The sequence below is a fragment of the Perissodus microlepis genome, chromosome 1, assembly GCF_051167445.1.
Source record: "Perissodus microlepis isolate ML-2025 ecotype Zambia chromosome 1, ASM5116744v1, whole genome shotgun sequence".
In the NCBI taxonomy this organism is placed as follows: domain Eukaryota; kingdom Metazoa; phylum Chordata; class Actinopteri; order Cichliformes; family Cichlidae; genus Perissodus; species Perissodus microlepis.
Genome location: NC_140461.1, coordinates 11,460,932 through 11,486,860, shown reverse-complemented (window position 1 = coordinate 11,486,860; position 25,929 = coordinate 11,460,932). Strand labels below are relative to the sequence as shown.

Here is a 25,929-nt window from a genome sequence, read left to right as displayed (position 1 = left end):
CTCTTTGGAAAGGCCCCCCTAGTGAACCCTGAATACTATTGCTGGGAATAATAACTCACTGTTAAATAGTTTCCCATTGATGCAAGCAGACTCTTTGGTATATTTATTGTGTTTAATATGATCTAGTTATGATGCTTTAACTGTTTAGGGTTTTTCAGTGACTTCTGGACATACAGCAATGCAAGTAGAGCAGCAGTCATTAATTAGAAAACTCTCTCTCTCTCTCAATCCCCGCAGACTATAAACAAAGTTCTTCTGCAATATGCTGCAATCATATCCAAGGACTTTCCTTTGTATTTGAATAAGGAGAATGTGGTAAGTGCCCACTCAAAGCCTGCAAATGCTAATTGGAAAGGTTATGTTGAGTTTCTTTGTGCAAGTGCAAATATGGCAAGTCAGAAGAAAGTGTTTCTATGATTACTGTCTCTAGCAGCAGTTGGCATGGAGACTATGTAAAAAATGTTTGCAATAACAGTGCAGTCTCTTCTATGTAGAGCCCTGCCCTGTCTTCCTTAATGCACGTAACAAAGTGTCTTTATTAACCGGGATGCAATTATTCATGTCACAGCCCAGAGCTGATGGGGAAAAGTCATTGGTATTTTCTGAGCTCTCTGTCCATTGTTTAATGTGACGGATGACTAAACACAGAGCCTTGTGAGTGGCCTAATTATCCACAGTGGTCTTTGAAGTTGAAGTGAGCGATAACACACAGTTTCCGCGCAGAGGAGGCAGATGTTTCTTTACAGTGCTGACAGGCTCATTACAACTGTCCCAGAGAAAACATGAAATGTCCCTTCCCTAGACAGAATTAAAATGACAATTGATGAAAAGAATGAAGTTACATAGTTCCAGAAATTTAACCTAATCTAATCTCTAATTTATTAGAACTCATATATTATACAGTACACGATTTTTTTTTTTTTTTTTTTACCAAGGACGTACCCTATAATTGTCTTTGCTTTTGTCAGACTTTCTAGTTTTACATATGAACATTGTGCATTCACAATAACACATTAGTTTTAGTTTTGTGTGATTTTTATTTGTGTTATTCTATTTATTTGCCCTTTCTTACATTTAAATTGCATCATAGATCCGGTGCATATGTCAGTAAACCAAGGATTTTATGTTACATTTTTCACAGACTAAAATTATGCAGCTGTGGAAAATAATCATATGTGGTTTTAGAATATCTCATATACTCATAAATCTTATAAAAAGAAACCCATTATGTTTTGCCACAGACACAATTTCGGCTGCATTAGGGATTGAAAGACAGTAATCACCCCTCTTCTGTGGGCCGCATTATGATCATTTTAGTACTTTCTATTACAAGTATCATAATTGTAGTTTGTTGAGTTCATGTCTGTCTTGTTTTTATGTTTGTTTGCTTTGTTTTAAGCGTATATAATCTGTGACTGTCTGAGTTACTCTCTCAGGTCTCCATAAAGAGCACTGTGATTTATGTCTGTCATCTGTTAAACTTCTTGTGGAGCGGAGAATCGATAACGCTGCCACCTGACACATTCGGTGTAGATATTTCTCTCTTTGTTGTGTTGCGTACGGATTGCATTTCCCCCTTTTGACTGCTGATGTCATTCAGAAACGTTGCCAGTTTGTGTAGATGATGTGTCAGGAAATCAAAAGTAGATTTTACAGTGAATGCCCCTGTGATTTTTCTGACATTATGCATTGTGTTTGCAGTTAAATGTTAATCCAGCAAACTGTTACATTACTATGTCAGTATCTGGGAACCATTAAATTTGATGTGCTAGTTTTTTTGCAGGATTTAAACTTTAAAGATATTTTTTAGACACATTAGATGTTACATTGTGTTTTACAAAACAGTGTAGTCACATTCATTCTCATCCTTTTACAGCCCTGCATCATTCTCAACAACATTCAGCAGCTTCGTGTCCAGCTGGAGAAGATGTTTGAGTCCATGGGTGGCAAGCAGGTGTGCACTTAACTATCTATATGCTATTTCTGTGTAATGTCTGTGTCTGTTTTGAGGCAATTCACTTTCAATTTCAATAAGACTTGTAACCCTCAATTTATTCATATATATCAATCATTACAATTAAATACTCCCTTAATCTGTTATCTTCCAGGAAGAGGAAATCACAAGGTTAGCTAAAAAACAGCATCGCCAGGATTTAGTATCTTGTTAAAGTGTCTTCAGCACAGGTGGTGCCAGCTAATTTGAAAGTTTAAACCTCCCTTCTCGAATCAACAGTCTGCTGCTGTAAAATATATATGGTGTGATTATGTAAAAGATCATTTCAGATGATATCCATATGAAGTGGAAGCGAACTGACCCCATTATAATCTTAACCTCAGTTCAGACAGCTAACAGATTTATCTGACATGTAGATCACCCCTCCGACTACCACGTCTGCTACTGTTCGTACCTTCTTTGTATTCCATCTATATTTCCCCACCTCTAATCTCCCCTGTGTATAATATGTGTTGACTTAACATTTTTCATATTGACTTAAACCCCCCAAATCTCCGTGTTGTGCCTGAAACACAGGTGAATATTTTCCCTGTCAACCTGTCATTCAAACGTGAGAAGCAGCTGCCACTTATTCCTATGACTTACCTGCATGTTTCTTTGTAGTTTCTAACACCTGTCTTGCCTTGCGTTTTGTCTTCTGTCGTTGTGTCTTCTGTTTTCCTCCCATTTCTTTTTTGTGCTCTCTCTCTCTGTCTCCAGGAGGAGGGGGTTGTGTCCTTCTGTAAGGTGTGTGTAGTAGGATTTGTCAGCACCCCTTTTCACCATTTACCAAATAATACCCAAAAAAAAAAAAGCACACCCTCTTCCCCCGTTCCACCCCTCACGCTTGTACGCTTCTCACCCCACCCCACCCCCTCAGCCCCTCCAGCAGCATGTGCCACAGAGCATACGGAATCTGAATTACCCATCACCCCTCTGGACAGGCTGCTCAGGCTCACCATCCCCTGCTCTCTGGGGAAAGTGGCTCAAACCACCTGATCCCATCTTTATTTTTAGCGTGTTTTTTTTTTTTGGGGGGGGGGGGTCTGTCTGCCACTTTTCTATCCGTGTCAAATTTAGAAGTGTGATATCTATTTTAGTTCACTGCTCCCTTTTTTACTCCGATGGAAAGAGCAGAGTCAGGGGCTCACTAAGTTGTTGGCTGTGGTTTTGATCTTCTCTTTCCATCCTCCAAGCTGCAGCCACAAAATGCTTTAGACAGGATTTTTCAGACTGTGTTTAATGAGCTTCTCAAACACTTACATCTCTCCAGCTGTGCCCTTAGCAGAGGTGCTGCTATGGCCTAAATATTTGCAGATCTACACTCGGATCTCTCCATTATTATCATCTGAAGAATAGTGACAGGAGAAGTCGTAACTTCCTTTCAAAAACTGTGAATAACTACTGGTAATAGATGATCAGGCATATCTTTTAAGCATGTCTCAAGTAATTTATCTGGCTAATTATAAAGCCAAAGTCTATTTCAGGTGAAAGTGTCCTATTAGTTTCCTCTCTCCTCTATTTATAACAGAGGAGTTCCGTATCAGAAATTAACTCCCAGAGAACCAGTGTAATTACCAAGAGCTGTTATCATAACAGAGATTAACAATAATCTCTTACAGTGCCCATTTATGGACTCATCGTGGACTGATCTCCCCAGATTAGTATTAGTACTTATTTGGGGTATTTCGCTCAACTTAGAAATGGCATTTTATTAAGCCTTTATTTACTTGGCATTGTTAGTCATTATGGACAAACTGTGCTCTGGACTAACAACCTGCCAGTGAGTAGATATTGCATTGTTGAAACAGGCAAGGGGAATCAGAGCTGGACTGCAGTTGATAGGCTGTCAGCCAGGGGAGAGTAGTACACTCAGGAAGACTCTGGATGCCACTCAGTGTCAAGTGAAACCAGTTGCCATGGAGAAACCAGGTGCTCCATGATTTCCAGACATTTTGTTTCCCTCCTCTAAAGATTAATTGACAACATTAAAAATGCACTGGCTACTTAGACTACGTGTGTAAGAAATCTTGTGGTGGAATTGGTGTACATTTTCCCTAAACTTCATCAGCAGTTTCTTCAAATCAGAATGCAGTAGTATCTATCAATTGTACCCATATTCATTTCTAGACATCGTATCCAGGAAAATGCACCACATCTTTAAATTGGCGTGTCACAGGTTTTAAATGAAGGCCTTGCTGTCAGGACTGCAGGTAGACATTCGATTGCAGGATCAGGAATAACACATTAGTCAGAGTAGACTTTTCTTTCCACTTGGGAGGTGACAGTTGCCTTGGTTTCTCTAACAGTGTTGGGATTTTTTTTTTTTTTTTTTTGCCAGCACCCCTATCCAGACATATTGTTCAATTTCAGGGACTGCCAGGCTAGAAATTAGAGCCCCGATCTGAAACTTTTCCCAGGAGAAACCAAAATTTTTACTTATTTATTTTGCTATCACATGAAAAGACGTTAATCACGTTACATATGGTGAAAAAAATTACATGTCAAATCTTTATGGGCACAGACTACTTTTTGTCAGCATGATCCATCAATTCCATTGAGGTGACAACAGCCTTAAAGTTTGTGCATGTGAACACACAGATGTAAAATCTATTTCGATCAATCCACAAATAGAGGCGTGTCTCCTCCACAGCCATAAAAGGTTTAGTTTACTCATCTGCTTCCCAGCTGAGCTATCTGCCACTAGAATGTGAGAGATGAGCGGCTCCATGGCTAAGCTTATCAGGTATAACGTGACGATCTGTCATGCATGTGGTGCCGTGCCTTACCTCAAACATCCATCTCAGCACTAAGCCTGAACAACATCAAAAACACCAACATTTGTACAGAGCCTCACAAACACTGAGACAAGCAGATGCAGTCATACATTTAGTTACTGGCACGCAGCATAGCACGAGTGTCTGTCTATGTATTTTATGAAAATATGTCCAAAACATTACATAAATGCAAACATGAACATGCACATACATTCATCACATGCGCATGCATAAATATGGCCAACAAATGCATGCGTACAGTAAATGTTGTGGGGGAAAAAAGTGTTGATGTCTTTTGCATCGGCTGGCTTTGGAAGCTATTCATTTGTAAGGTTGTCATCTGTCACCATATAGATATGTGGGATATAGATATCAATCAAAACACACCCACATTTCAATAAATAAACTTTTCACTCTCAAATAAATCTTGCACCTGTTTATTGCAACAAACATAAAAAGGTTTTTTCTCCCTAAAACGGAAAAACATCAGTCTTGAGAATCAGAACATCTGTATGTATAAATGCCCAAATGCTTAAATCCCAGAGATGTAGCAGGCTCCCAGCATCTTCTCTCTTCTGTAACATGTGTAATAGTGCACAAAAATGTTCTCCATTGAGAGACCACTCGCTCGCTGCTTCTTTGCTGACACCGTGTCTCATGACTCGGCAGTTATCGTTACAGTGCTCGGAGGTGAGCTGTCCATTGGTATTCAGAGCGCTGCTTGCCACAGATGGCAGGCAGAATGAGTAGGAGGCCACCAGCAAGGCAGGTTACCACTCCTCTGTGCCTGCCCCCATCCCCCCAGCACCCCCACCCTAGTAGAGGCATCCTCCAGAGATACCGAGTTCTAGTCAGTGTGTGTTTAGTGTATGGTGTGTAATTATGCCATAACTGGGTTTTTGTTTTTTTTGTTTTTTTACTGACAGCTGGATGCAGAGGCCAGTGATCTGCTAAAGGAGCTGCAAAATAAACTCAACACAGTGCTGGATGAGCTCAGCGGAGTGTTTGGCTCCAGGTGAGCACTGGTGCTACTCAAAATGCGCGCATGGGGTATTTTTCAAATGGTAAATGACTTTATTCATGTCTTGTTCTGTCAAAGAAATTGAACTATATGGCTGCTTAGTTATTGACAGACATTTGCTCAGAATGTAATTGGCTCACGCTCTTGCTGTGCACCATGCTTTGTGAGCACAGCAAGTTCCTTAACATTTCCAAATGAACAAATGTCACCCCAGCTCTTAACACCTTTTCAGTCATATAATAGGAACAGCGGGAGTGAGCTAGCACCAATTCAAAATGGTTAATTTTTACTGCTGCAGCATAAAAAAGAAGAAGAAAAAGATTCAAAGGATTTCTGCTTTCCATTACACAGTTTTAAGCCTGTGATTGAGGACTGTGTGAAGCAGATGAACCAGGAGCTGGTTCAGATGAAAGGTCCAGCCAAAGGAAGTAATGCTGCCATGGATGCAGAGACTGTCCTCCGGCCTCTTATGGACCTTCTGGACAAAAAGTGGGTATCTACTGAATACAAGGTAGAAGAATTGTGTAACACAATTTTGTCCTTTTGTTTACAATACTTGCACGTGCCAACCTCTCCAGCAAATGTCATTAATCCAAGTACAGAACTACAAAAGCAATCCAACCAGGGAGCTCTAGATCACACTTCCTTAAACACAGCAATTGCAAGTTAAGCAGAAAAATATAGCACGCACATTAACATACCGAAAGTTATTGTTTGGTGTTATTCGTTTGGTCAGTTCAGCACATTGTTAGAGGACATTGCATTTTTCTTTAGTATCATTTAAGTCCTTGGGCTGCCTTTTTCAGACAGTGTTGTGTCCTAAGACTAAGATTAAGGGAAAAATAGACCCTTGATTGTAAAGAAATCCGTTCTCCTCCTCTCCTCAATGCTGATCAATTGTTTGATCATTTCATTTCTGGTTGGGACCACTTTGATACTAGGAAAAATGGGTATAATACACAGGAGACACATTATCGATCACTGCCTACTAATGTAACCTAAGGACTGCATTTATTACTTGGAGGGTTTTTATGCTGTGTTCTGATATGGTTAGCTGAGCCCTGGGAATCGTTCTCAATCTTTTGTCAAATCAACATTGAGGCCAGTGGGGTATTACAGGGAATCCTCTTAATGATATGGAAATACAAAATCCTTTCTCATGTCTCTTAGACCCTGCTTGCACAATAGGGTGAGATTAAATCATAAAGCTGCTGCATTTATTCTTTGAATCCCAGCTGTTTTTTTCCTCTTTTCTTTATTTAATCATTATATTTATGAAGACATTAGTAGGAGTCTTTAGCCATGTTTGTTTAGTTTTGAGGCAGGGCTGTAAGTGTTGACCTGACACATGACCTCCTTTCCTGTTTTGCAGTTTAATGTTATTTGCCAAGATTTGTGAGAAGACAGTGCTGAAACGAGTCCTCAAAGAGCTTTGGAAGATTGTGCTGAACACAATCGAGAGAACAATTGTTCTGCCTCCGTTGAGTGACCAGAGTGTGAGTATTGTGTGAGATTTCCCTTCTCTCTTACCTCTTTCAGCTCTTCACTTGGCCTCCACCTCCCTCCTCTTGTGCACCTGTCTCTCTCTCTTCCTCCATCTGTTCAGCTCTCTCCTGCCCCCTCATAGCACACAAATCACTGTACAGAAGATGAAGCACGGCAACATGACATCTCTAAATCTTTATGCACGTAGAACGATTTTTTTCATACTCCTAATCCTTTTGTGAGAGCTTGGTTAACATTTTTCATCTTAGGAGTATCTCATTAAGCCCATTTTTTATTGTCACCCAAACCAGGCAAATCTTAAAGTCATCATGTCAAACAGTGTTTGAGATGTCTCCCAATGCCACTTTAGAAATCCAATTTCAGCAACAATAAGTTATCCCTTCACTCTGTTTAGCTTGATCACCTGATAATCTTTTAACAATTTCTGCTGCATTTTTCAAAAATATATTTTCATACGATGGTTCATGATGGAACCGTATCTGCTTCTCCAACAGCAAGGAGCTCAGATGATCTTCAGTGCTGCCAAGGACTTGGGACAGCTATCTAAACTGAAGGTAATTTATGAATGAGCTTATAAATATCACAATACAGAAACTCTGTTTGGTCTGAATCCTATATTGTCTAAAAAGGGACTTAAATTAAAGATGGATTGTTCTTATATTTGCAAAAAATGTTTGTGGTCATGGCTTATGTAATATATATTACACAAATGAAAAGAAATAATCTCACCACACAGCTGAACATGATCCACATTTTATACATGCAAGCGTCCAGAAATATAAAAAGAACAAATACCTTGTAAGATAATTCTTCTTTGGCATCATAAAATACAGCTACATAACTGGGCAGGTGTCTAATTGCTGATGTGACTGGAGGATGTCTAATCCCACGAGCTCCATTTAGTGAGGCATTTGGATAGATCAGTGGCTGTGCTGTGGTTTCACTAACAACTAGGGTGTGACAATACCTCTGAGAGGTATTTTAGCTCTGAGTCACACAGAAGTTGCAAATGTAATGTGTGTTTCCCTGCTGAATTTTAAGCGAATTCATGTTTGTGTTGTGTGTGGGATTCCGTCAGATGTCCTTTGAGGCAACATCTGGGTACTGATCATCTGTACACAGATGGGCGTTTTTCTGTCTTTCTCCCAAAGTATTAAAGTGCTTCATCATCCTCTTGTTATTCATGATTATGACTGATAATCTCCAGCTCTTTTACTTTTGTCATAAAATGTAGGCTTCATTTTCTGATGTCATTTTTTTATTCTTAGCTCTGTTCTCTCCTGTTAATATATTAAAGCATGTGTCTAACTCTTCCTACACAATCTAACATCCGAAGTAAATCCCTGACTAATTGCTATTGCAGTGATGTGACTTTTGAACTATGTAATGTTTTCAGATTCGCTGGAACAGTTGAAGAACACTTTGGCTGATTGACAGTTTGCTTGAAAAATGTAATGCAGTGTGCAGGACCACTTTGATGTCTATGTCCTATGACCTCTGTAAATCCCGTGATCAGCTCTACACAGCACTTATCTTTTTCAGCAAATATTTGACAACAAACAGCTTGTAGTGTGTTCCCAGCTTACTACATGGATTTTGCAGGAAGATAGCCATTTCTATTTGAAATACTCAATTGCGAGAGTAAATAAATACATTATTACAGTAATATAATATAATAATAAATGGCAAAAAAAAGTCTATCTAAACATACACTGTTTCTCCATCAGAACATATCTTCCTCCATGCAACCTCCAGTGTTTTTGGGGCACACCATGGCTTTGCTTTCTCTGGATGGAGAAAGTGCTGGAACAGACACAATGCAAATGAGGGTGACCCAGTGCAATTTTGGCATCAAAACCAAAGAACATCTTAGCACTGATGCAGATTAAACTATTTCCTCTCACAGTAGCTCTGTTTAAAGACTTTTGGTTGATTAAATCTGTACCATATGATGATTGCAGCTGAATACACACATCTTTCATCTCAAGATTGGGATGTACATTTTCAAAGTAAACCACCATCGACATGCACCTGACAGTGTGATTATGTGGATTAAATAGTTAAATCTCATCCAATATGAAACTTTTGCAGAAATTCAGAGTTTTGTGTGCTTCTGTACACACGAGCTGTACACACCTGAGAAATAAGGAAGTGCCAGAAGTTATTTACAGCAATCAATTTACGGGTCATGAAAGCTCCAATTAGATTTGACAAAAACATTTTTCATGATTAAAATAGATTTTTTTGTGTGTTGGTGTGAGACAGCGAGGTTTAAATTTATCACACACAGTTTAAATGACTTGCACTGGTTCTGGTTTGTAAGCAGTAAATGGTCATAACCATTTTGCTGGAGATACGTCTTAAAATTCAAAGTTAACAAATGTGACTTGTGATGGTATTTGCTTACTGCAGTGTTTTACTCTCTCTCTCTAGGAGCATGTCATCCGAGAAGAAGCCAGAAGTCTGACACCACGCCAGTGCGCAGCCATGGACCTTGTGCTTCCCACCATCAAGGTGAGGTTTTTTTTGTTTGTTTATTTATACAGTTGGCAGTACTGGCTAAACTTGACCTTTAAAAGGAAAAGCAGGTGTGCATAGCATAGCAGAGATATGCAAATGATATAAACATGCATATTCTAGGAGTGTGGAATTCTGTTACTTGTGACATGCTTTGGACATTTTAGTCTTAAGAGCTATAGTCTCTACTTGCACCTATGTTTACACTGTAAATGGATTTACTAAAGGTTACCGATTATGTTTTATTTTTTCCACATCATATATAATGATATTAAATATTGTCAAAATGTAAAAATAATAAAGTAAATGAATGAAATAGTAATTCGAATTGCTGTAGGTGTATGAACTCGGACACCTAGCCATGCAGTCTTTACAAACATAAAGGGCAGAAAAGAATGGGTCATTCTACAGAGCTCACTGAACTCAAGTGTAGTACTGTAACAGGATACCAATGCAACAACAAGTAGGTTCGTGAAATTTATTCTCTCCTCGTTATTTCACCATCAACTGAAAGTCGTGTTATTGTAAAGTGGAAGCATTTAGGAATCAGAGTAACTCAGCCACAAAGTAAAAGACCACATAAAGAGAGCGGGTTGCTAAGTGCTGAGGCTAGTACGTAAAAGTTTCCAGCACTCTGCTGACTCAATAACTGCAGCGTTCCAAACCTCTTCTAGCATTAGCATCAGTACAAAAGTTGTGCACCAGGTGATTCATGGCAGGGTTTTCTATGGCTGAGTTGCTACAGTGGTGTGAAAAAGTGTTTGCCCCCTTTCTGATTTCCTAGTGTTTTGCATATGTTTCAGATCATCAAACAATTTGTTTATATTAGACAAAGATAACCCACGTAAATACAGATTGCAGTTTTTAAATGATGATTTCATTGATTAAGGGAAAAAGGATATCCAAACCTATCTGGTTCTGTGTGAAAAATTAATTGGCTGTCTTGTTAAATCATGAATTAACTGTGATTAACCACTTTTTTTTGGAAAGTTTGGTTCAGTTTTACTAAACACAGTCAGGCCTGATTACTGGCAGACCTGTTGAATTACAAAATTACTTAGAACCTGAGTGACAAAGTGAAGCAGACTAAGAGGTCTCAAAAAGCAACACATCATCCTACAATCTAACACAAGAGAAACAAAGTCACTGTCAAAGTCACATTCTGTGGGTTGACGAGACAAAATCTGAACTTATATGAAGGTTTGATTCCTGTTACATCTGGCATATAATTAACACAGCATTTCAAAAAAGGACCATAATACCAACAGTAAAATATGGTGGTGGTAGTGTAATAGGGTGGGACTTAATAAAATAATAAATAACATTAAAAAAATTATTTAGCAGTTTTAAAAAAAAACACTGAAATACTGGTCACGAGTTGTAGTATTTGCTCCAAAGCGATGCTCTTTGGTTCAACCAGGAGCTTGTTAGTATTTCTTGTTTGCTTGTTAATGTTAATATTGATGAAGTGAAACTACAAGAGTATGGTGCACAACTTAAAACTAAAAATAAATTGCATCTTAAAAATACCTCTGACACTTCCCAAGCCCATAGAAAAAGAAGAAAAAACAGCAGCATTTTACTTTTCTGCCATTTGACAGTTTTTGTAAAAGGATACAAAATGATACTAAGTCCGAGTTCTTCAGGCACAAGAGGAGAGTTATGGCAAGGTGCCACTATGGAAACACGACTCCATAAGGTGTAGAAAAAAACTAATTGATTTTGCTGTCACCAAGGAAACTACCTGGAGGTTTAAATCAATCATGTCACCGAAATTCTTTCATCAGTATTCCAATGAGAGCAGTCGATTAGCACAGAGTTGGTAGAAATTTAGAAATTCTGTTTAAATGGCTACCTGAATCATACAGTCTAAAAAACAGAACAACCCCAAAACCCATCAAAAATAGATACACTAAAATTAAAAAAAATGTGCCATTCATCAGTAACTATAAATATAGAACTCCAACGGCAGGCTATATAAGCTGATTTTTCACTGCAGGAATGTAAGGCAGACATATGCTGACAGGAGAGACACTCTAGAAACCTCTTTCAGGCTTTCTAAAATACAGTATTATACTGTATATTTGTTCTCATCAACATTATGAAGAATTCTGAAGTTTTTAATGGTGGCACTCAGCTGATCTTTGTCTTGCTTCACATAAGCAGGTGGTATTCCAATAATGCACTTATTGAAAACTGCTTTTCAAAGGGTTTCCTCCGGGCAGGTTACTACAGTTAGAATATGCAGCAACTTACAATGACTCACTAGTTACTACGGTGGAGAACAGTCTACACTTTATTAAAGCCAAACTTATATAAAGACAAGAAAAACCCTGAAAATACACAATTTCTTCTTGGACTAAAAAGTTAAATCCTGTGCAACATATTTATTTATTTAAATGCTTTTTTATTTAAACATTTAAATATAATATTTCATCCAAGCTGAACTTCAAACCTGTAAAAATTAATGGGCAGGATAATGCAGTGGCCTAAGCAGACCTTACTTGACAAAATAGCACACTTAACAGAGCCCCAGTAATGTATTATTTATCCTTTCTTTGAACTCTGGCCTTGTCTGATTGTATGAGAAAGATGTCTGAGAGTTCCTCGATAAAATGTATATTTGATATAGTTAATAAGATAATATGTAGGCATTTATTGAAGTGCATTTCAGAATAGATCCCAGTTTTTGAACAACAAACATAGATATTAGGAAAAAAACTGATAATAAGATTCTTTATGGAGGCCATTTTATTTGTCTTTCTTGTTGTCAGATGTTAGTATTACCAGAAAATAAACTGTTAGTAATCACTTACTTGCTCAGGTAAATGTGCTAAAGACTTATCAGCAGAAGACTACAGCCTCACATCATTAACTACCAAATGCAAACCCCTGCTAAGCCTCGAAGATAGAGAAAATAAATGAAGAAGAAAAACGAAATTAAATATATGAGGCAAAATATAAGGAACTGGAGGGTAATAGGGTAACAAAAAGAAAGTACGGATGTTGTAAAGGTGGCCGGTGATTTTACTGGAGGCAGGGTGATATCTTGAGCATGCAGGTTGGTTTGGGGGGGAATGCAGCACTGCAGCCCAGCAGTAACACTGCAGGCATTTTTCAGGATGAGGCGACACTCTTATAGATCAGTACAGCTTATTCTGTGAGTCTTAGTGCTGTGATGGTGATTGGAATGAGGAGGTGATATTTTTTATTTGAATAAATTGTTTCAAATGTTCTGACCTAAAATGAGACAAATCTCCAAGGCACAAAATACAGACATTCTGAACATCTTCCTGTGTTATATGGTGGGAAATTGTGAATAGATACAACTCTTATTGTACCACTGTTTGTTTAAGCCAATTCAATTGTAGTTGGATGTGTTTTTTTTTAAAATAACTATAGATGTTAATCTCTGGGAATTTTATGTATATTTAGTGTTTCCTGGGCATTTTATGGATAGAATATGTGCCGTTTCTCTTTCTTTCTCTTAAAACTCCACTGATGACTCAACCTCTGCACGCCAGATTATGTATAATTCACAAGAAGCATATGTCGGTCAAACTTTATGACTAATAAATCATTGGTGAGGCAGACAATAGCGCCTCCCCATGTGTCGAGTCACTGACCTGACACCAGTCTGAAAATATTTACCAGCACTTTCTCCATTGTGGTGTCAAGCTTTGTCTGATAAAGACAATGTGGTTTGGATGTCTTTGCAGCTGGGTATACCTTATCTCTGTCTAGTCAAAGGAGCTTGCAAAGAAAAGCGTCTGGACTTCTTTAAGTTACTTGAAGACGTTTCACCTCTCATCCGAGAAGCTTCTTCAGTTCTAAGGTCAAATGGTGGAGAGTCCCAGATATAAACCTAGTGGGAGTATCCCCCCACAGAGGGACAAAAGGACCCCCTGATGATCCTCTAATCGCCTGAGCCAAGGTGTGAAAGCGGGTGTGGGTCCCAATCAGCCAGAGTTTCGGGTGTGTTCATTGTGAAACCTGGCCCCACCTTATCATGCGAATTCCTGAGGTCAGATGGCCCAGGATGTGAGTGGGCGTTAAGGCGTCTGGGAAGGGATCTCAAAACTGGATTATAGATGGCAGAGAGTTGGTGTCGTAAACCCCCGCCTCTGTTCAAAGATGGTCGCTCACAGTGGACATAGATGGCTTCTTTCACTCCTCTTTCAAACCATCTGTCCTCTCTGTCCAAAATGTGAACATTGGCATCCTCGAAAGAGTGTCCTTTATCCTTAAGATGCAGATGGACTGCTGAGTCTTGTCCTGTGGAGGTGGCTCTTCTGTGTTGTGCCATGCGCTTGTGAAGTGGCTGTTTGGTCTCTCCAATGTAGAGGTCTGGGCATTTCTCGCTGCACTGTACAGCATACACCACATTGTTAAATCTGTGTTTTGGCGTTTTGTCTTTCGGGTGAACCAGTTTTTGTCTGAGCGTGTTGCTGGGTCTGAAATGCACCGGGATGTCATGCTTGGAGAAAACTCTCCTAAGTTTTTCTGATACACCGGCTACATAGGGGATGACAATGTTGTTGCGTCTGTCCTTCTTATCCTCCCTCGCTGGTGTCTGGTCTTCTTTTCTGTGCCTCTTTGCTGACTTTAAGAACGCCCATTTAGGATAGCCGCACGTTTTGAGTGCTTCCTTTACATGTGTGTGTTCCTTCTTTTTTCCTTCAGGCTTAGAGGGAACATGTTCTGCCCGGTGGTGTAGGGTCCTAATTACTCCAAGTTTGTGTTCCAAAGGGTGATGGGAGTCAAAGAGGACTGTTTTACCAGCTGATAAGGGAAGATGCACCGTGATCCTAAACACTACAGATTACCATACAAAGATCACTACTCTCCTCAGTGACAATAATACCTACGAAGCCTTAAAGCGAGACCCCACAAGCAGCTACAAAAAGAAAGTTATAGCTTGCCTTCAAGACTTTGAAAAGGACAAAATTATTGACCGCCTTACATATCACCGCCTTTACCCAGGGGATGCCATACCCTGCATCTACGGACTTCCTAAAATCCACAAGGAAGCTGTCCCACTCAGACCCATAGTCAGTAGCATAAACTCAGCCACTTATAACATTGCTAAACACCTTGCTACCATCCTTGCTCCCCTTGTGGGGAACACCCCACACCACATCAAGAACTCCACCGACTTCACTGACAAGGTCCAGAAACTTACCCTGGACCCAGATGAAACCATGGTGTCCTTTGATGTAGTCTCTCTCTTCACTTGCATACCCACCACGGAGGCCGTGGAGACTGTCAGAAAACGACTACAAGAAGACAGCTCCTTGGAGGACAGGACCAACTTCACACCCGATCAGATTTGCACACTGTTAGACCTCTGCCTCACCACTACATATTTCAAATACAACGAAGGCTTTTACAGACAAAAACATGGCTGTGCCATGGGCTCCCCCGTGTCACCTATTGTAGCCAACCTTTACATGGAGGAAGTGGAAAGGAAGGCTCTTGGCTCTTTCAAAGGAAGAGTACCCAGCCACTGGTACAGATATGTGGACGACACCTGGGTCAAAATCAAGACACAAGAAGTGGAATCCTTCACTGCGCACATTAACGCTGTGGATAAAAACATCAAGTTCACCAGGGAAGACACAAAGGACAACTGTTTGCCTTTCCTGGACTGCGCTGTGCACATTGAAGAGAACGGCAAACTCAACATCGAAGTTTACCGGAAGCCCCCACACACGGACCAGTACCTCCTCTTTGACTCCCATCACCCTTTGGAACACAAACTTGGAGTAATTAGGACCCTACACCACCGGGCAGAACATGTTCCCTCTAAGCCTGAAGGAAAAAAGAAGGAACACACACATGTAAAGGAAGCACTCAAAACGTGCGGCTATCCTAAATGGGCGTTCTTAAAGTCAGCAAAGAGGCACAGAAAAGAAGACCAGACACCAGCGAGGGAGGATAAGAAGGACAGACGCAACAACATTGTCATCCCCTATGTAGCCGGTGTATCAGAAAAACTTAGGAGAGTTTTCTCCAAGCATGACATCCCGGTGCATTTCAGACCCAGCAACACGCTCAGACAAAAACTGGTTCACCCGAAAGACAAAACGCCAAAACACAGATTTAACAATGTGGTGTATGCTGTACAGTGCAGCGAGAAATGCCCAGACCTCTACATTGGAGAGACCAAACAGCCACTTCACAAGCGCATGGCACAACACAGAAGAGCCACCTCCACAGGACAAGACTCAGCAGTCCATCTGCATCTTAAGGATAAAGGACACTCTTTCGAGGATGCCAATGTTCACATTTTGGACAGAGAGGACAGATGGTTTGAAAGAGGAGTGAAAGAAGCCATCTATGTCCACTGTGAGCGACCATCTTTGAACAGAGGCGGGGGTTTACGACACCAACTCTCTGCCATCTATAATCCAGTTTTGAGATCCCTTCCCAGACGCCTTAACGCCCACTCACATCCTGGGCCATCTGACCTCAGGAATTCGCATGATAAGGTGGGGCCAGGTTTCACAATGAACACACCCGAAACTCTGGCTGATTGGGACCCACACCCGCTTTCACACCTTGGCTCAGGCGATTAGAGGATCATCAGGGGGTCCTTTTGTCCCTCTGTGGGGGGATACTCCCACTAGGTTTATATCTGGGACTCTCCACCATTTGACCTTAGAACTGAAGAAGCTTCTCGGATGAGAGGTGAAACGTCTTCAAGTAACTTAAAGAAGTCCAGACGCTTTTCTTTGCAAGCTCCTTTGACTACGATGACCTGGATGACTGAGAACCTTCACAGACTTATCTCTGTCTACTGCATTTTCTGTCCAGTGTATTTATTGACATGAGATAAGGGTGCACCAACTTTTTAACTTGGATCATGACAACAGAAACTCCACAAACAACACAAGCGCCCTTAACAATAGCTCTTTTGTCTGTGTAATGATCATGTGTTGTAGAAGAAAGCTAGCTGAACAGATAAGAACAAAAAAGCAGTCCATCTTTTCTTAATAAGATCTCTCCATGGCCACAATCTTCCATATGTAGGAGTGGTGACAGCATTTCAAAAGAATGCAAAGCTTTGTGTGTACTCAGCTATCATGCTTATCAGCGCAAATGTGCATTAACCACCCAAGCAGGGGTTTCAGATTTAAATGCACGGTAATTAGACAGAAAAGTGGCTATTACTGCTGTCTCTTGCCTGGTCTCCTGCTTGGAAAATGCATACTGTCTACATAATCTCAGGTTATTTCTCTGCCAACTGAAACTTGCTGATGTGTATGAACTCAACAGAGGATCCCTTCCTGGAAAACATTCTTGGAGTCATCTGGAAGTTAACTCCTCTTTCTTTTCTTATAGCAATACTTCCATGCTGGAGGAAATGGCCTGAAGAAAACTTTCCTTGAAAAAAGCCCTGATATGAAGTCCCTCAAATATGCTCTCAGCCTTTACACTCAACCTACAGATGCCTTGATCAAGAAATATATATGCACCCAAACCTCTCAAGGTAAGCACCTAGCTATGGTCAGGCTCAGTTGGGTTTCAGTTTGGGAGGGAATGGAGTTATTTCAGCATTCAAATGCTGGAAAACTTTTGTCTTTAGAGCTATACTCTGTATTCTCTCTGCCTTGCTTGGGCATCTTCACTTTTACAGAAAGCATCTATAAAAACACAGTGAGAGTGCCAGCAAAGGCGTGAAAAAAGACAGATTGGTCATTCTATTGTGAAGCTATATTTTAGCACCTAGGCAGAAGTGAATAAACATATTTTTATGACGACTGATTACACTTGTAGCAAAACAGTTTATTCACAACATATTTGTTGCTGTAATTTACAGTTAATATCTGATTTGTCTGCAACATTTCGGAGTTGTAATACTTTATTTAACCTTAACATTATGGTGTTTCCCATCAGTATTTACCCCATATATATTGCTGTAAATGTGTTCTGAAGATGCCTCTTTTTTTACTTTATTTCCTATCAGCTTAAATGCACAGTGAACATTGCTGCAATTGCATTTATCTCATCACTGTAGGAGCACTGTGCCTCTTTCACTGTAAATAACTTTAAAAACAAACAAACAGCAACAGTATCTTTGGCCTTTTCATCCTGTATGCTTAAGGGCTTAATTGCTCTCATGCTCTTTTCCCTTCACTCTCTCATTAACAATGCATAAAAAAACACTGTCAGGATAAATACGATATACAGTATTTGCTATGTAAATCCATATATTCTCTTTTGTGCAGTCGCCTCACTCCTTCTTTCCGGCATCTCTGGCACACTTGTATATGTTGTTGACTCATCCGTCTTTATTTGGATTTTCTTCTCTGTAATAAGGCGGAAATACCTTCAGGTATCCAGAGATGCTCAAGAGGGAATTCAACCCGGCAGGGCGTTGAAGCTTTAAGCTCCCGGTTCCCTCAGTGTGCTCAGCCTTGTAGAACACTGCATAGCAGGCAGCAGGAAACTGAAAGCCTGTAGGAAAAAGCTCGGCAGCCAGCAGGCCAACCAGCATTGCCGTTTTCCCTGAGTGGCAGATGGGCATAGATGCACAGTGTTTCGCTGTGTGCTATTTTCAGATTGCTTGATGTGTTTCTCTTCTTCCACCCGCGTTACATCTCTCATCCCATTCTAGCTCCACCCGCAATTTCACACCACGTTTTTGCTTTTTATCTGAGGTGGCCTAATGTTCTGTCTTTAAGTGGAAGTAGTGAGCTGGTTGGGGTCAAAAATTAAAGAATGTGGAGATGATGCTTGATGTAGCACAGTGGACACAGTTTCATTAATCACCAACCCCTGTGCTCTGAGAACGACATATTTAGACCACGGCATGTACCAGTTTAATCCTGCCAAGCCTGCTCTCGGAAGCATACATGTGTCTCTTTGTTGAGTGGGGGCTGAGGGTGTCTAGCTTACAGTAATCTCGCATGAATATTTTGCAGTTTTTTGGTTATGTAGTATTCGTGTGTTGAAATGTCAATCGGTGTAGGCTAAGCGTAACGTCTTGTTTGACAGTGGAAAATATCTGGGAATTTAAGAGCAAGTCTTTGTCAATTAATGCAGACAACTCACCTTTCTTATCTGCATTTTCCTCACTTAATCTGATCCTAAGGCCTACTCGCTGCCACCTTGGTTTTTATCTATCCCTGCTTTCTTTTATCTTCAACATGTACCATTTGTCTTCTTCACACTTTGAGCTTCCACGTCTCTCAGAATTCCTTTTCTAGTATCTGTTGAGTACACCGGTATATTTTTTTTTCATAAATGCACAACATATCATAATGTCTAATGGTTTTTACACTGATAGCTAAAGTGACCATGCAGTGGCATTGCTGTGTGTTCTCACAAGTTCAGGACTTCATTGTGCTGCAGTTTCTTAGTTCTCTATCGGCTTCCTGGGGCTTCATTACAATAAATCTCAAGGCTTGTTTCCCCATTACCAGCCACAACGGGTGCTGCATGTTTGGCATGTATTGATTAGCTATTGGATCAACATGCCTCTACATTAAGTAGTGTTCAACGTCTACTTGCTCCTGGCTGGCTTAAACATGAAGCAGCTGAAATGAGCAGGGCTCCCTACATCAGACAGTATGTAACATGGTCAGCAATCCATTCTAATTGTTCGTCTCTGACTGAGTGACACGTTAATGATGCTGCACAGCAACTGAGCAGAGTCCTCCTTTATATTCATGCATTCCCTTTGCCTCATCTATTTCCTTTCTGTTGCATAGCATTCATAGTGTGTTTCCATGGAGTTAAATCCAGTGTTTTCACTTGAGCTAAGACGTTGTTGATTTCAGCATGTAGAACATTATTTATTTAGTGGATTCCTTCACAACATGTGCCTTTTTCACGGCCCTCAAACCAGACAGATTATTTCATGTTTCTATTTTTTTTTTACTTGTTGTTATTCTTGTTTAGCCTGGAGCTAAAGGAAACTCTGGCTTTGCTTGCTACTGGGGTGCCATGAGAGTGAAAACAAGTCTACTCTCTTACTGTTTTCCTTAGGTCTGTTTTTTCTCTTTTAGTTCTGACACGCTCATGTGTTTATACACAGCTTTTTGGATCAATCTTTGGATTCACCAGGTACACAGATAGTTGTCTTCACAGTTTTGCATCTGTCCTCGCATCCTCCCTCTCTCTCTCTCTTTTTTCGGTCTCCATCTCTTTTATTTCGGGTTCCTGATCTCTGTATTTCTCTCCCTGCTTCCTCACTGCTGCTCCTCCATTCTTTCTGATTTTCATTACGCCTCTTTCCAATTCTCCTGTTGCTGTTTTGGTGTGTGTCCAGGTCAGTCATCCAACGGATCAGTGGGGGAGGTGTCGATGCAAGTGAATCTCATCTCTCACCCTGGCACTGGAGAGCACAAAGTCAGCGTGAAGGGTGAGCTTTTTCCTATACTCAAACCTGCTTTTTGTTATTTCTAGTCAAATCTGTTCACACCTGCAAATATTCACAAAAATCTATCTCATCTGTGCAACTGGGCTGCAGGGGCCATCAGCAGCACATCTGCATGTTCTTGGAGCGCCTTCAAAATCAGAGAATAAGGAAATTACCTTTTGATATGTTGTTTCTTATTGTAATTAAATAGAAAATCAGGTGTTTTATGCATGACAGTGTCGGGATTGATGCAGTATTGTCATATTTGTAATAGCTGTTGTTGTCGATTCCACTAGGTACTATAGGTATTATTCAATCATTCTTCTAAGCTTTCAAATGACCGTGCATATTTGGAGTCAACCAGACTTTGCACTTGACCTTATTTTCCATTAACTTTTTAAGCAGTTCCATGCAATTTCACAAGGGGCAATAGTTTTGGCCTTTATGTGTGTCTCCTGTTTAAGTGTTAGTAACATTCTTCTTCTATGTTGTGTTGTTTCATGGTTGTTGGCAAACAGCTTATAGATACATTATCACCACCTTCTGGTAGTAGTAGAGCATTACATACTACAAGACATTGATAAAAACAAAGGAAATTTTATTATGTAATCAAACTTAAGCAAAAGACAATTGCAAAAAATAACTTTTTTAAAACTAATTCAGTTGTTATTTGATCGTCCAAATTTAATTACCTTACTCTTTAATAGTTTCATTCTTTCAAATCGTCTGCATTTGCCAGTATGATTTTTTTTAAAAAACAATGCACCTGAAAAGCCTTTTACCAAAACAGTGTCCTAAAACTGCATTGTTATCCCTGCAAGTTATACTTCTATTGTACTTCAAAATTACATCCTGCTAGAGCACAGTACAAAGTCACTGTAATTAGGGGATAGCTGAAAAAAAAAAGATTGATACTTGTATACTGTAATAACTATAAACTGGAAAATACATAGGTCTGCTACTACACAGGTAAGACAAGTCAAGTTCAGCTATGCATGTACAGCTGGCTCAAAGGTTGGGTGTTTATTAGTTCTTTGCTTTATCATTACAGAATTTCTCCAGAGATTTATTTCTTTTAATTCACTGTGAGCCTCCTTATTTCCTTAAACTGTATCTAAACCTACCTCCCCCCTAAAGCACCATAGGCATTAGAGAAACTAAAAACATGAGAGCAAAGCAACACAAACAGGAAAAGCCATCATTACACGAGTCACAGTTTAGCTTTTGATTAAATTTTTTCTGCATTTCCTGAATTTAAATTTGGCAGCTCACACAGAAAATCCAGCATGCTGCCACATCATTATGGTTTACTGACGCTGCATGTCAGTCGATGTCTCTGGTCTTCTTCACTGTGGATTTACTCGTTATTTGAATTTCAGTGCAGAAGAGTGAGTATGAAAAGAAATCTTTGCAGGCTGATTCATAGGCACTAACACGCAGAGATGTTTACCATTAATGCTGCAGATAGCTGGAAATGTTTCTGTAATCAGGCTCTGTTATGCTTGCTCCGACGGTATCTCAGTTTAACGTGACATTTTCTACATTTAGCCGTTTATCTGTGGGAACAAGATAAATACAGGTCCAAAAATAGAAACTGAGTTTGGAATACACAATATTTTTTGGCAGAATTAGTGGACTTTCCTTTCTTGTACCTGTGTCCATGTCGTAATGAATGAGATCATTATTTCCTCTGCGTTTCTCAGTGGTCGGAGTGAACAACCTCATCTGGCAAACCAACGCCATGTTCCGGCCATTTGTAGAAGTCAATGCTGTGGGTCCACATCTGGCTGACAAGAAACGCAAATTCAGCACCAAGACCAAGAATAACAATTGGTCACCAAAGTACAATGAAACATTCCAGTAGTAAGTATCTGTGTCCTCCTCGTCAGTTAAAGAAGTGAATAAAATTGCTCACAATTTTATTCACTTCTTGTAATATTGTAATATTCTTTAATTTAGTGTCATTTTTTCTATTACTGTCATTAATAATAATATACTTCATATATTTGCTTTTAAATCAGAAATCGGTGTGCTATCTGCAAACTACAAACACAGTGTAAATAAAATATGGATGCATCCTGGAACTGTAATGTCACCTATTGTTTTGTGGTCTACTCTTTCAAAAGATATTTTTGGCAGAGTTGTGTTTGGACAACAGGTCTCAGTATTAAGTTATCAAATAGCAAATGTTAACTAGCCTAGATAACTAGGGTGCATCTATATACAATATAAAAGGTAGCTGGAGCTTTGAGGTCTGTAAAGTGAAGCCAGTGCTGAAGCCCCTGAAACCTGCATTATTTTTAATGGCCAGCAGGGGATAACACAAAGATTCTTGTTATACAGAGGTGTAAGTGAACTTAGCCCTTGGCTCCCTTGCTCAGGGACCTCAGTCAACACTTTTGGGAAGACTTCATGTCCTTGATTGCTAGTTTCCAATCATACTTAAAAGAACATGAAGCCCATTTGATAACTCATGGTCAATCTAAGATTCAGAAAAGATAATGGATGACTAATAACTTACAATTTACAACTTGAGCAGCAATGAGCAGCAGTGTCCCTTAGTTTCTCTGTCAGATACACTATGTGTTAGTCATGTCCATCACAGTGGCTATATCTTTTATATACTATATTTCTGCATCACACAGTGACGAATGCTAATAATTTGTCCAAAATTTACATAATGAAAAATGTTACTTTTGTTGCACAGTCTATCAGTAAAATGAACTACACAGTGAGCCATATTATTTATCAGGTTTTTCCTTTTTAAACTGAACGCCAGAATGACAGTCCTGTCCCTGTTCAGTCCACACCATCAGTCATCTATAATAATAAAAATGTCCCATGTAGGGGAAATAAGCTGCAGAGACACCAAAAATAAATAAATAAATAACCAAGTTCCAGGTTCTACGTGTTTATTTCTGTTTTAAAGTTGGGAACTTCAGGTCTCAGGTGGCTATTCAACAAACTGCAGTTTTTGGCATATTACCTTCATTTTTAACAACTGAGATTGCTGCACACTACAAAGAAAGCAGCAGAAATCTATATGCTTAATAGTACCTGTAACACCTTACTTTTCTAACCTTAGAATGTTCATTATTAAGCAGCATTATTTTTGTAATAAAAGCAAATCAAGCAACTGTTTTAGCATGACAATTTTAAGCATTGTATTTCTCAGAGTCAGGCCCACTCAGCCAAGTCATAGATCTGGAGTGATCTTAGCATTAGCAGCACACATTGTGATGTCTGCATATATATTCATATGGCTTCTTGAAATTCAAATGACAATGCCCAAGCATTGTCATTTGAAGTTCAAGAAGCCACAGGTTTCTGTGGATAATTAGAAAAAAGCCTAAAAAAAAAGCTCAGAATAATTGCTCTTTTGAATAGATACATTAATTTCCCTCACAAAACATAATTGGGTTTCTCATGATTGCCACGCATACAGTAAGGAGGCTTTTCACCGTGGAAATGTCACCATGCCAGACTTGTTTACTGACAGGCTATATTCAGCTGTAAACAAAGCCAAATGTCAGCAGTTCGTTCACATTCTTGTACAGTTCCTGACAGGAACACTTATTAAGCTTATATGATAATAGGAAAAAAGTGCATTCAGGTTAGTTTCATGTACTTTTAAGTGACACTCAGACACCCTCTCACTGCCTGTGATGTAAATTTTCATTACCCATGATGGTTGTTTTAAAAGTAGGATTTAGGACTACTTTTTAATTCTGTTCATGTCTAATTTTTTTCTAAGTCACAACCCAACCTCATCCTTGTCATTTTTCTCAGTGTTCTGAGTAACGAACACGGTCCAGAGGCCTATGAGCTCCATGTCTCAGTGAAGGACTACTGCTTTGCCCGTGAGGACCGCATCATTGGCATGACCGTCATCCCTCTCAAAGAGCTGGCAGACAAGGGCAGCTGCGCCGCCTGCTACCCGCTGGTGAAGAGCATCTCCATGGACGAAACGGGCATCACCATCATGAGGATACTCTCTCAAAGGACCAACGACGAGGTGGCCAAAGAGTTTGTGCGTCTCAAGACAGACACGCGCTCGACGGAGGAAGTGTCATAACGTGGAGCAAAAAAAAAAAAAAACCCCACAGTATTAAATGAGTTGTGTTGTCTTAGGTAAATGATAGCGAGGGAAAGATGGAAGATGAGAAAGAGCAGTAGCAACAGTTGTTCTTTCGGGATAGAGGATCACTCAGAAGGAGAATAAGATTGTCCAAAGAGAAATGGAGGAGGCCCAATTGTGGCGAGGCAGCAAAGAGAGAGAGAGAGAGTGAGAGAGAGAAAGTTGTGTTTGTTTGTTTGTTTTTGTGCATGTGCGTAAAACATCTGTTGGAATGTTCATTTTAAAACTACAGTATGTACAAGTGTTTACTTACCGTATGCTTACTATTAAGTACTATATTCTACGAGTTATGTTAATGAGACATGATACCTTTTGTACAACATTAGTCTTTTTGAACAGAGATTTGTTCCAATAAAGTGCCAAACCAGTGGAAAAAAAAGAACAAAATCAACGTATATGAATTATGGTGAACTTAGTATGTTTGACATTTGCTCGATTATTTTGTCTGGTGTAAGTCATTTTCTGACCATGTGGCGTTTCGATTGTTGCAAATTCGTTCATTTTGCACCCTCGTTCTTTGGCCTCACGTGCTTCCACACAGCACTGATGTGCATGTCCTCTTCTCGGTCATGTCTCTCCCATGATTCCACAGTGACCGCTGAGCAGGGTCCTGTCCCCTTGCCTTCAAACTGTTTGTATTTTAAGTCGACCTGAAAATAGACCATGTTTTTTTAAATGGCGATGACTGCTATCTAAACCTTCATAGGTGTTTGTAATTTTATAACCATGACAACAATGAAGACAGCCTCCAGTGCTAACAGTCCTAGCAGAAAGGATGGAAATGTTTTCTTTTTCTTTGGCTTTTTGTTCTTGGTTTTTATGCCATCGGCTTCCAACCTTTCTGAATGACCACTGTGAACATGAGCTTTGGAAGGCAAGCTTACATGACATTGCTGACAGTTTGATATTATTGTTTCATATTTTTCCGATAACTTTGTTCCTGATAAACTGCCAAAGTTATATAAAGTATTTGTACAAAAGCAATCCATTACATGTATGAAGATATATATGTACATGTGATCTTTACTTTTTCAATGCTTAATATTTGATTGTTGATAGGGTGGTACTAAGATTTTATTTTTTTTATTTAATGTGAAGCTGTTAACCGATACGAAAGTTGCACATGTTACTTTACACATTAGTTTTATCAGCTTCTGTCATTGGAATTATTTTTCTTCATAAAGGAAAGAGTCTAACATTTGGTAAATATGCAACATTCCTATGTATTGCACTGATGGCGAATTGTATGTCATGTAAATATATTTAGTGAGATATTGTACAAAAGTCTACTTTTCTTCTATGTGCATAAAGTATGTGCAAATGTGTTAAAATATCCGGGTCCTTTTGGAAATTGTCCAGTAAGCTTCCCTTTTATCCATCATAACCACCATGGAAATTACATTACCCCTTAAAGGGCTTCTGCATGCATTTTATTTCGCAGTCAAAAAAGGAACAAACTTAATGGAGCTGGCTCTGAGATATTTTTATATCCGTAACACACGTTTTTATAAAACTCATAACATGATGCCTACAGTATCCACAATGCAACTCAACTGCCAACTAAACACATCCTTTCTAAAACAGCCAAGTGTGTGGCATAAAGGTCTGGTG

General features: G+C 39.6%; 1 protein-coding gene across 3 annotated transcripts in view; it reads left to right on the top strand.

The window, feature by feature from the left end:
- Positions 1–25,651, top strand: part of unc13c (unc-13 homolog C (C. elegans)) — a 115,280-nt gene extending 89,629 nt beyond the window's left edge. For 2 of the 3 annotated variants that reach the window (XM_084929933.1, XM_084929926.1), the window contains exons 22-33: positions 238–315; positions 1,877–1,954; positions 2,714–2,740; positions 5,697–5,785; positions 6,143–6,280; positions 7,164–7,287; positions 7,792–7,851; positions 9,731–9,811; positions 17,159–17,306; positions 20,091–20,183; positions 21,884–22,043; positions 23,970–25,651. In XM_084929933.1, coding sequence (XP_084786059.1) covers positions 238–315; positions 1,877–1,954; positions 2,714–2,740; positions 5,697–5,785; positions 6,143–6,280; positions 7,164–7,287; positions 7,792–7,851; positions 9,731–9,811; positions 17,159–17,306; positions 20,091–20,183; positions 21,884–22,043; positions 23,970–24,255 — 1,362 coding nt within the window. In that variant the 3' untranslated portion in view covers positions 24,256–25,651. The remainder of the gene's footprint in view (positions 1–237; positions 316–1,876; positions 1,955–2,713; positions 2,741–5,696; positions 5,786–6,142; positions 6,281–7,163; positions 7,288–7,791; positions 7,852–9,730; positions 9,812–17,158; positions 17,307–20,090; positions 20,184–21,883; positions 22,044–23,969) is intronic. The other variant, XM_084929938.1, reaches the window with a different exon arrangement.
- The last annotated feature ends 278 nt before the right edge of the window (positions 25,652–25,929 follow it).